The sequence below is a fragment of the Grampus griseus genome (genome assembly GCF_964374135.1).
Source record: "Grampus griseus genome assembly, chromosome: 16".
Lineage (NCBI taxonomy): Eukaryota > Metazoa > Chordata > Mammalia > Artiodactyla > Delphinidae > Grampus > Grampus griseus.
In genome coordinates this window covers 23034140-23046639 of record NC_139010.1, presented here as the reverse complement: position 1 = coordinate 23046639, position 12500 = coordinate 23034140, and the positions used below count along the sequence as shown (strand labels likewise).

The following is a 12500-nucleotide window of genomic DNA, read 5'->3' as shown; positions in this document are numbered from 1 at the left end:
ACCAGCTCTCAAAAAGATAAAGATGTTTTTGTTTCTACAAAGAACAATTTGCATTATGATTTCAATAAGCAAGATTTTTATTCTAATCTGGCATCCATTCATTGATCATTTTGAGCCACACCAGGTGCTGATTTTCCATGTATTCATCCGACACATACTATGTGCCAGGCACTATTCTAAGTGCTAGGGACTCAACAGTGAACAATCCCCACAACAAAAAATATATTTACATTTATTTAAGATCATAAAGGTTTAATATGAAAACAGGTTAGAATAGTAAAACAAGGAATGTGTATTACTTTTCACCCATCTCCCACTCAATACTAGAGACTTTATAGTTGTATTAAAGGCATGATCACTTAGATGTCCAGATAGCTGAATTCATAATTTCGTTGTTTTCCTTTTTCCTTTTATTCTGGTTCATTGATTCTCAAATTATAGTTTTTTGTTTGTTTGTTTTTTTGCTGTACGCGGGCCTCTCACCGCCGCAGCCCCTCCCGCTGCGGACGCGCAGGCCCAGCGGCCACAGCCCATGGGCCCGGCCTCTCTGCAGCATGCGGGATCCCCCTGGACCGGGGCACAAACCCGCGTCCCCCGCATCGGCAGGCGGACTCCCAACCACTGCGCCACCAGGGAAGCCCCTCAAGGGTTTTTTTGACTACTAAATTTTTCCCTTGTATACTGACTTCATACCTAATCCCTGTGTAACGGCACTGTATGCATGTTCTTTTGAAGTTTGCTGGTTTGTGTGTGGGAGGGGGGGTAGGATTTTTTTGTTTTTTGTTTTTTTTTTTACTTAAGAATATGAGTTAAAAAAAAAGAATGGGGCTTCCCTGGTGGCGCAGTGGTTGGGAGTCCGCCTGCCTATGCAGGAGACGCGGGTTCGTGCACCGGTCCGGGAAAATCCCACGTGCCGCGGAGCGGCTAGGCCCGTGAGCCATGGCCGCTGAACCTGCGCGTCCGGAGCCTGTGCTCCGCGGCGGGAGGGGCCGCGGCGGTGGGAGGCCCGCGTACCGCACACACACAAAAAAGAAAGAATAAAAAAGAAATTACCAGGACTCTTCCAAATGTAGTATTCTGTAAATGCTATTCTTTCCATATAAAGAAACTTAAAGATTTTTTTTCCTCAAAGGAGGGGTTTCAGGATTATCAGAGGCTTGTACAATTTATGGATGTTTTCCTATAGTGTCATAATTGTATCACATTTATTACGTTCTCATGTTTTATTTTGACCCTTCTCTATGCTGTTTTCATTCTGTGGAAATATTTTCACAAACAAATACATATTTCTAAATAGAATTTAATTAAAATTAATAATATAGACATCTGTTCCTTGTCTGGGACAAGGAAAAGTTGTTCTTGTACATTGTGTTTAGTGGAACTGTAACTGATACTCTTTAGGTACTTTGGCAATTCTTATCAGAAGGGGGCAAGCTTTTTAGAGTCCATATTTATGAATAGAGGCATTTTAACCAGAAATATATCAATACCAGTAAATTTTCATATAGAAAGTATTTCTGTAGTGAATGCCATTAAGTAAGCTCTTTTATTCCATACTTAGTTTTTCTATATAGCAGTTACTGTTTTGGCCAAAATTCCCACCAGCATCAATTTTCCTTGGATACATTTTGTAGATGTGAATTCAGCCAAGAAAATTTGATTAGTCTGTTAATATTTTTATACTGTGTAATTTTACATTGATTATTCCCACTGTAAGAGTCATTATGCACCAGATAAAAGACTAACACTTTGTTTTTATGTCTTGGAACAGAGCATTTGTAGGGCAAAGCAAGTTTCCTAATGTTCTGCTTCAGTAGCAGAGACTTTAGTATTTTATGTACCTTTTGATCCAGTAATTACATTTCTAAGTTGTTAACCTAAGAAAAATAATATAAATGTTTTGGTCATTTCAACTTTAATGAACAATTTTGTGGCAAAAAAACTTGAAACAAGTTGAAAGGTCAGCACTGGATAATTATATAAACTACATACTTCATATTCTTTTTCATGGTATACCATGTAACCATTTAATATAATGATGTGGCAGATAGTTAATAACAAGTCAGTAGCTCTAAGCCTTTCAGGATATATTGTTAAGTCATGTGGGAAACTGTGTAAATAATTTTTCCATTTGAAATACACATACTCATTGATATTTAGAGATTGTCATCTCTGGGTAGTGGGATCACAGATAATTATTGTTATTTATAGCCTGTATGTTAATATGTATTTTCAAAAGGTGAAAAACTATCACAATTACATCTTCCTTAATATTTCCACTCTCACTTACCACTCTTTTGCATCTGCTAGAGAAATAGTGTTCATAATGGTTAACCTGTCGGCTTTGGGTTCTCAGAGGACCAGGGTTTGAATTGTGGCTTCCCCAGTTACCACCTAAACTTCAGCAGGCCTCACTTTTTTCATCTTGATAAGTGTTTTTGAAGACTAAATGACATTATGCATACAAAGTTTATAGCATAGTGTCTGGTACATCATAAGCCTACAGTAAATAATAGCTGTCATTAGTAGTCATAACCACATGAAAACACCAATATGCTTTTTTTTTTTTAATTTATAAATTTATTTATTTATTTTTGGCTGCATTGGGTCTTCGTTGCTGTGTGCAGGCTTTCTCTAGTTGTGGTGAGCAGGGGCTACTCTTTGTTGCGGTGCCCAGGCTTCTCGTTGCGGTGGCTTCTCATGTTGCGGAGCACAGGCTCTAGGTGTGCAGGCTCAGTAGTTGTGGCTCACGGGCTTAGTTGCTCCGCGGCATGTGGGATCTTCCCGGACCAGGGCTCAAACCCATGTCCCCTGCATTGGCAGGCGGATTCTTAACCACTACGCCACCAGGGAAGCCCAATATTGTTTCTTTAAAAAAGCAAATTTTAAATCTCAAAACTATTTTTGCTTTAGGACATTTTGGAAATATAGGAAAATATTAAATATAATCCCACTAGCCAAAGAAGGTCATTAGAATAATATAGTATATACAATTTTATATCCTATGAAAATTCAATACCTTTCTAATGAATTACTAGATGGTCTATATTTTAAAATGTGTACTGAAATTTGGACCTATTTATAATCTTTTTAGATCAAAACTTAAAATAGAAGATATAAAAGAAGCCAACAAAGCATTGCAGGTGAGTGTAAGTATTTTCCTCAAGTAGGAAGGTATGGATATATGTGAAAGTCTCCAGTAAAGGTAAGGCCCTGTGTACTATTATTGAATCCTGGGATATATAGAAGCAGAAGCAGTGAATGGGGAGCTTGTAGGATGGTGTCCATCTCTTCCCTATACCTCTAGAACACATTATTAAAATTCCTCATGTTGGAAATGACCTTGGAAATAATTTTCTCCACTTTCCTACAAAGTGTGGCAAGATAGAGTGAAATTGCATTTGAATTTGATAATCCTTAAATTCCTGTGCTAGTCTATTACTTACTAGTTTTTGACCTTCATCAAGTAAATATCCCCATGGAGTCTCAGTTTTCTCTTCTGAAATTGGCTTATGATTTTGCATAGGGTTGCTTTGAATATTGAGTAAGTTAATGTATGTGATAGTGATTTGGTACAATTTATTAGTATATGGTTCTGAATGTATCTGGATGCAAGAATCTCTTTACAACACAGGAGAAAATACAGTCCCTGTGCGAGTACTTCAGTGGCAGATAGCTTCCTACTACACAAGCTACCCATTTGGTTTATCAAAGTGTTACATGAAAGTAATTTAAAAAGTCCAATTGTACAAGGAAAACTTAAAAAAACAAAACGGAAGCAGTCTCTTGTTTTCACCCTCTTGTCCCTTATCCACCCCAGCTCCTGCCACCAGAAGGAGGCTACTTTTAATTCCTTTAGTTGTTTCTTCTGGTATTTATTCCCCTATTTCTTAAGTACTATTTAGACCTATCTATTGCCTCATTAGCATGGTGGATGAGGAGTTTTGTTCAGTCTCACCCTGGTCTGTCTTCTCTTCACTGCCCTCCCAGTATAATTAAGTAAAAGTTTTTGTGACATTTATTTACTGTGTATTCTTCATTATGACTATTTAAATATTGTTCCTTGCCGGACCAAGTAATATATTGCAATTATATTTTCTTTCTTGAACTACTTTTTATTTCCTCTGGAGTTAATATTTACTCTCCCCCTACCCGCCCCTTTAAGTTTTGTTATATTTGAGCATCAGAGTTTTCTTATACTTTCAAACAATCTGTAAAGTGCTTCTTGATAAAAGGTTTTCACGTAGTAAAATGAATCGGGTAACTGGTTAGTTTTCTTTTTCCGTCGGAGTCATCCCTTCTGGAGTCTTTACTGCTCCTGTCTGGTCTGGTCACTCTTTTTCTTTTTTTTTTTTTTAATAAATTTATTTTATTTATTTATTTTTGGCTGCTTTTGGTCTTCGTTGCTACGCATGGGCTTTCTCTAGTTGCGGCTAGTGGGGGCTACTCTGTTGCGGTGCGTAGGCTTCTTTTTGCGGTGGCTTCTCTTGTGGAGCACGGGCTATAGGCGTGCAGGCTTCAGTAGTTGTGGCGCACAGGCTTAGTTGTTCCGCGGCATGTGGGATCTTCCCGGACCAGGGATTGAACCCGTGTCCCCTGAATTGGCAGACAAATTCTTAACCACTGTGCCACTAAGGAAGTCCCTGGTCTGGTCACTCTTGTCTTGGCATTTCCCTTTGCTGCCATTCGTTCTTTCAACTGTTTTCGGGTTTTTTTTTTTGGCCACATCACTCGGCTTGTGGGATTTTAGTTCCCTGACCAGGGATTGAACCCTGGCCCTCTGCAGTGAGAGTGTGGAGTCCTAACCACTGGACTGCCAGGGAATCCCCACTGGGCAGTGCTTCCTTTAGTAGCCTCCTAGGAAATGGTGAATGAAGATAAAGATTTTATGAATCTGTATGCCTTTATTCTGCTTTCACACTTTTTTTAGGAGATACGTAGGGATGTCTGCCCAACTGTCATTTTTTAAACTCTGTAAAATTTTTTCACTGTTAAATATATATCATATATGCAAAAGAGGACACATATAGTATAACTTAAAAACACTGGCACAGGGCTTCCCTGGTGGCACAGTGGTTGAGAGTCTGCCTGCCGATGCAGGGGACACGGGTTTGTGCCCCAGTCCGGGAAGATCCCACATGCTGCGGAGCGCCTGGGCCCATGAGCCATGGCCGCTGAGCCTGCGGGTCCGGAGCCTGTGCTCTGCAACGGGAGAGGCCACAACAGTGAGAGGCCCGCGTACCGCAACAAAAAAAAACACTGGCATACTCTGTTTTAGCTTATAATAGAACATGTGTGCTCCCTGATTGCATTCCCTTCCCTGTAGTAACAGTCCTCTACGTTTTGTTAATCATTATGTTGTTTTTCTTATAGTTTTATCATTCATGTCTAGCTTTAACAAAATATTATCCAGATTTCCCTGTTTTTATATGTATGAAAATGGATTTATATGTGACTTTGTCTTTTTTTTTTTTTTGGTCCTTGCTATTGTCCAGTTGATGGGTCTGGAACAGCTGTCCTACAGTTTCTCACATTTCAGATTTTATCTGATTGCTTGTTCATAGTAGTCTTAAATTTGTTACTCTATCCCCTTATTTAAGCCTGTAAACTGGAAATTAAATCTAAAGGCTTGGTTGGATTCAGGTTCAGCCTTCTGTGAGACATTTTTTATTTCTGCTATCATATTTTTAATATTCAGCAGGCTCTTTTTTTAAATTAATTTATTTTTGGCTCTGTTGGGTCTTTGTTGCTGTGTGCGGGCTTTCTCTAGTTGCGGCGAGCGGGGGCTACTCTTAGTTGTGGTGCGCAGGCTTATTGTGGTGGCTTGTCTTGTTGCAGAGCACGGGCTCTAGGCGCACACGGGCTTCAGTAGCTGTGGCTCGCGGGCTCTAGAGTGCAGGCTCAGTAGTTGTGGCACACAGGCTTAGTTGCTCCGCAGCATGTGGGATCTTCCCGGACCAGGGATCGAACCCGTGTCTCCTGCATTGGTAGGTGGCCTGTTAACCACTGTGCCACCAGGGAAGTCCCTCAGCAGGCTTTTATTCGCTCATTTTTCCTTTTTAAAATAGCATCCTGTTATTTTATCTCTGAGGATATTCATTATAGTTTCTTTAAAGTTTTATTTTGCTACTTCCATTCTGTTTCTTCTGAATTCCATTCTTGGGTTTGTTCTTTGGTTGGAGTACCTCATGCCCCAGTCTTTCCTCAAATGTTGGATAATCTCCCAATTTCAATAAAAGGCACAAAAAAAAATCTTGAAAGCCCTGTGTTGGTTAGGTGGATGGGAGTGGGTTGTAATAGACTGGTAGGCCTCAAGCATAGAAAAATCTGTTAACTACCGAACTGATGGGTATCCTTTCTCAATGTTAGTACCTACAAGACTTCTCTCTGGGGCAGTTGACTTTCTCTAGAGAAGGATCCTCTAATATCCTGTTAGGAGGGTTTAAGCTGTGTGGCTGACATTCTGGAACTGGGCAGAGAAAAATAGCCATTTGTTTGCCGAGCAGTAGCTTTCTCCCTTCTAGTTTTGGCTCTGCTTGTAAACAGCTTTGTTTCGTTGAGGAAGCTACTTCAGCTGTCTGGGTGTTAAGTTTTCTTATTTGTAAAATGAAAGCTTGAAGGTGCTGATCTCTGAGGTCCCTTCCAGCTAATACACTAGGCTTACCGTACAGTGTACAGCTTTTCTCTTTGGGAGAGGGGCAGGGTAAGTTCAGTCAAATTAAAATAAGTCTGGAAATAAAGTTGGAAGCTCAACCCTGATGTCAGAAGGTTACTTCTGAACCAAATGATACTGCTTGGAAATCTGCTTCACATCAGGCTCTCCATCCCTTACAAATATAGCTGGGCAGGAAGCAAAGTTGCTTCCACTAGGTGGCTTTGGGACATTTGGCAAATCACTTTCCTTTTTATGGTGTTCTTCAAGTTGGATTGAATTATCTTTACGGCCCCATCTTGCTTTAAAAGAAAATTCCACGATTCAAGTCATATGACTCTGCTGGTGTGTCTGATATAAGCTGTCTAGGCTTTCCCTTTTCTTTTCTTTTTTTTAAAACCTTCACTTCTTACAATCCTGTGTTCGAAGGAGCCTTAGACTGCCTGAAGTGCAGTAACCCAACACCGTTTGTCTTACCTCTGCTATATCAGATAATAGCTGCTGGTTAAGACTGTGAAATAAAAACAGCTGATATTAACCTTGTGACCTTGATCTGTGAATACTTAGTCCTTGTCTCACTTTCTTCAGAGAACTCTGTCAGGTAGAAAAGGCTTTCAAGACAACTCAGGCTTTTGAGAAATATGTCTGTGGGCTCTTCTGCTTGGAAGACTTTTCTCTCATTAGCTGGTAAAGGTCTTACGCCTTAGAGGTACACTGTTGTAGGTGGCACTTGTTCCATCTCCCAAGTGGTAATCAGATATACTTGGTTCTTTAGAAGCAGTGGCAATGTAGCTTAGCCTGGGCTGTTTCTGAAAGGGAGATGTGATGAGATTAATCAGAAGCAGAGGACTCATCTTTCACTTAGGTCTTCTTGAAATAAAATGGGCACCACCCAACAAAGTTGCTTTCATAGGGGAAAAACAAATGCTTTTTCTAGCCAAGAGCTTGGTTAGTTAAGAATGGGTCAAAATTTTCCCTCCAAATTCTTCAATAATTGTTTTCAATTTAAATCAACGACGACAACAACAAAGAAAGAATGGGTCAAGTTAGAAATTTTAGGTATCAAGTTAACTTCCACCTGTTCGACACTACTTATATTTGCCACTAAAGTTTACATAGTAACTATTAAATTTGTGAGTTACAGAAGGTGAGGGAAATTAATAGCAGTGTAGAACTGAATTTAAGGTGAAGTCTTACCTAAAATAACGAAATCAATCATCTGATTTCCAAAATCTCTTCAAATTTTGTGGATTTGCTGTATATAAGGTATATATACATAATGCCAGACTCATGCATTTCACATAATGAAAATTTATCCTTAAGTGTTTCTGGACTGGATATTCTTTAGGGTTCTTTCCCTTTTTTTTTTGTTTTTTAAGTGTAAAGGGTTTTTTTTTTTTAAATTATGTGTAACACAAAGTTAAGTCAATAAATTTTTAAGGAATTTCACATGTTCTGATTCTTTCCACTGCCAATTACCTTAGTTCGTCCAAACTCATAATCTTCAAGATAAAATAGCCCTTTCAAAAATAAGTTATCATGTGAGTCAGCCCACAATTCTTTTAGTTAGGCTTGTTTGATCTCCAATGAAATATGGACACACTTCGGGCTTCCTGGTGGCGCAGTGGTTGAGAGTCTGCCTGCCGATGCAGGAGACACGGGTTCGTGCCCCGGTCCGGAAGATCTCACATGCTGCAGAGCGGCTGGGCCCGTGAGCCATGGCTGCTGGGCCTGCGCGTCCGGAGCCTGTGATCTGCAACGGGAGAGGCCACGGCAGTGAGAGGCCCACGTACCACAAAAAAAAAAAAAAAAAAAAGACACACTTCAAAATTCCCCTCCTGTAATCTTTGGGATCCAATTTCCTCAAGCGATTTACTTTAGGACCATGTTTAGTGTCAGGAGATGGATCTTCCTGGTTCTGAATTTGACACCCTCTAAAAATGTATTAGGTTCAAATCATATTCACTCCTAAGCCATCACACCCTACAACAGTACAGATCATTGGGATATGCCAATACCTAAGATAAAAAGTTTGACTGTTACGTTTTTCATAGTTTACTTGGCAGCTCTGTTTTGTAGTTCTTTCCCACAGATGTAACAGGTAGTTCTATGAGTAAAGGAAACCACAGTTAATCTATGAGGCATTTCCAACGATGTAGGTTTACTAGGGTTCTTTCCTTAAAGAGAATTACTTTCCACAATAGATTTTTGTTAAAAACATGTCATGTTAATGTTCAAATATTCTGTTGTAAAGAGAATAAAATGAACCATGACCCAGTTTCACTATTTATCAATATATGGCCAACCTTGCTTTATTTATATTCAACCCACATCCCTTCTTCCTCACCCAGATTATTTTGAAGCAAATTCCACACTCGTTAAATCTACAACTATTTCAAAGAAAAGGACTCATTTTTGGTTAATCTACGTATCTATTCCTATAAAATGCTCTTAGTTGAAAATATTTTCACATGTAACTTTGTTACCAACTTGAGCATTAATATTTGTATTTTTCCTACTAGGGACTGGTTTGGTTGAAAGACAAAGAAGCAACACATTGTAAACTTTGTGAAAAGGAATTCTCACTCTCTAAGAGAAAGGTAAGGGAGATAGGAAGTGAGTCCAAAAGTTATGTTGCAAATATGGCTAATTTTACTCAATTTTTTTCTCTGATTTTTCCATTTAATAGCACCACTGTAGAAACTGTGGGGAAATTTTCTGTAATGCTTGCTCTGACAACGAACTGCCTTTGCCTTCTTCACCAAAGCCAGTACGGGTTTGTGATTCCTGTCACGCATTACTGATTCAAAGATGCTCATCTAACTTGCCATAATATTCCAGAACTAAATTCTTATGTATGAAAAGTACCTACGATGAATGTTATGTATGAACGTGTATACAGCATATTAAGACAGTCCCTCTTAAGCAGCTTTCAGACAGCACTGGTACCAGTTTTACTGTACCCATATTCAACTCACGGGAATTATAAATTGTATAATTTGACATTTCCTCCCCCACTGTAATTCAGAAAGAATTTGATAGGGCATGCTTTACAGTAACTTTATCCTAATTCCTGATGTAGTAATCATGTTAACTCTTTTCTTAATGCCATTGAGAGGTCAGATAGCATAGCTAACACATTTGCCTTATTTTGTAAAGACCTTAAAAATAGGGCTGAATTCAGATTGTTTGATTCTCCAGATTGTCAAACTGATATTTGATGGTGCCTGTAATTTTCTTAATGCACTTTAAAGCTTCACAGTTCTGAAAAATTGGAAATGCACATTTTAGAAGCATTTATATTTCAACACATTTTTCATTACCTTGGTAAGATTTCACAATATTTATTTGCTCTGCCTTCCTCTGCCCATTTTGCATTAGAAAAGGCCTTCCTTCTCTAAAAAGTCAATGTGACATTTGCTGATAACTTTCAGATAACAGTGCATTACAGAGGTATTATTTTGCCTGAAAACTTTTTATTTTGAAAGTAAGTTAAAATTCCATATGCATTTCTTAGGGAGGACTCACACCCCCTTTGAAAGTCAAAACATAAACCCTTCCCCAGAAAAAAATGTAGTAGCAGGGATTACAGGCTGATTTGATTCTCCCCTAAGCATTTAAGAAGTCTAAAGTGCAATAAAACTTTGCTTTTGATGACAGTCTTGAGTAAAAAAATTCTGTATTGTTTCCATTCCAGTAACTTTTAGGAAGCATTACACTGTAGCAGTCTACTACTACAGTATATGTACAGAATAAAATATTTACCATTTACTGAGCACCTCCCAAGCCAGGGCCTAGGGTAAAGATGTAGTTTCAGCCCTGCCATTAAATTCATATTTGAACTATTTCAAGCATGAACGTCAATAAACACTAATCCTTGCCATAGCAAGAATTTAATCCAGTTACCCTTGTATAATTAACCATTTGAACAGCCTCAGCAGTTGGGGTTCTACTTTTAAGCCTAATTTAAATCATGCACTTTAAGTCTGAGAACCTTTTAAACATGTCATAGGTATCCACGTTACTCCTAAGAGCACTAATGAATCATGGCTACCTCCCTCCCCGCTAGGATATGGTTGCTTATTCTATAGAATTGTTTCCTCAGAGTACATTCTTCCATTGAAGTTTAAAATTATTTAACTTTCTAAATTGCCAAAGTATGAAACCATTGTTTTACTTTCGGATTTATCTTCTCCCTAATCCAGTTTTCAGTGTTCAGTTAGAACTGACATACTGATTTATAGGTGGTCCTTAATGCTCTGATAGGAATATTTGAGACATGAATTATATTCTTGGAACTATTTTGTACTGATGGGATTGGATTAACATTTTTATGATTGCTGAAAATGAGAATAAGCAAAAATGAAAAGTTTCAAATACTGCTTTTTATAACTGCTTAAATTTAAAATGTGATTTTCTTAAATTCCAAGGCTGGTTTCATTCAACAAATAAACCATGATTTTTAGTCCCCCTTTAAATTCTTTGCCACTCAAAACTCATGTCATCACCATTGATTTGGGCTTTTTGTAGGCAGGCTTTTATGACAGTAATACAAGTTGCTCCATTTTGTTTTGACTTTTATCTAGAAACCATTCTACTAATTTTGGATTTTATGTTACAGAACTGTCAATTTGTACTTTGTGAACTTCACATACCATTCCCTCATCTAGGAGTACTACCACAGTAATGCTATCATGGTGCCAAGGAATTGTGGTTGTAATTCTTCTATCCACAGTTTTAAAATGTGAATTTTATATAACAAATAAAAGATTTGAAAAATTAGCCCACTTTAGAAGGCGTATGTTTTAATAGGGTAATCCTGGGGAAATAAAAGCACGTCATCTTTTTAAAAAAAGTGGTATGAGCCTAGTACTTAAATAGGTAATTAAGGGAGTACAGGCAATAAGATGAATCACTACTCCAGTTGATAGGCTCCACTTACGTTATCAAGCTGCCTTCTCTAACAAGGAGAAATCATTCCTTAGTCACTCTGTCTAATCTTCAATTAGACATAGTACCTTCTACCAATTTGATTTATAATCAGTAACTGACACAAAGCATTCTAGGACAGACGCCATTACTCTTATCTCCCACAATGATATTTATTACATTAATAACATTTCTAGCAAAAACAAGTAACAAGTTCAATAACTGAATTCACATTGACAGGTTTCATTTTGATCCATTAGCCAATTTGGAAAAAAGCCATATTGATCAAAGGGATTAAAAGTAAAAAAGCACCTTTTCCTTGCTACATATAATTTTTTAACACAATGGCTCTAAAACTCCAAACATATCATCAGATGCAAAATCCAATCTCAAGACTCTCAAGACATGGACTTGTGTCTTACATTTTTTTTTTTAAAGTAGTCATCTATACAGTTGTTATTAAAAAACCATATGCTTTAACTACTGGGCTGGAAACTGAAAATACATCTGTGAGAATTAATTATACTCCATGGTAAATATCTTTGTACTTGCACTGAATGCTCATGTCACTGAGAACCTTAACTTAGTCTAAGACATTTTGAGAACTTACAACTATCACTTTTGGGTAACATTTTTTTGGTACGTCAGTCAAGTGCTGAGGGGATTTATTCTAAAATCTAGGGCTAGAATTTAAACTTTAAACACTCCCATCTGCAGGTAACACAATTATGAATATTCATATAGCCAGATACCTCTTAGATCATTAACATTTCAGAGCTATGCCTGATAAATGACTTTTGAAAAAGAATAATATAGAATTAGCTGAGTTTATACTCCTGAAGCCACCTAAATTCATCTTTAAGGTTTTATATTTACAGTATTGTCAAGGAGAAATTATTAAAGAGTTACACTAATTATT

At 37.9% G+C, this 12500-nt stretch overlaps 1 protein-coding gene across 3 annotated transcripts in view; it reads left to right on the top strand.

Annotated features, from left to right (window-relative positions):
• Positions 1-11351, top strand: part of RUFY2 (RUN and FYVE domain containing 2) — a 54703-nt gene extending 43352 nt beyond the window's left edge. For 2 of the 3 annotated variants that reach the window (XM_082674170.1, XM_082674168.1), the window contains exons 16-17: positions 3095-3143; positions 9175-11351. In XM_082674170.1, coding sequence (XP_082530296.1) covers positions 3095-3143; positions 9175-9456 — 331 coding nt within the window. In that variant the 3' untranslated portion in view covers positions 9457-11351. The remainder of the gene's footprint in view (positions 1-3094; positions 3144-9174) is intronic. The other variant, XM_082674169.1, reaches the window with a different exon arrangement.
• Positions 11352-12500: the final 1149 nt, after the last annotated feature.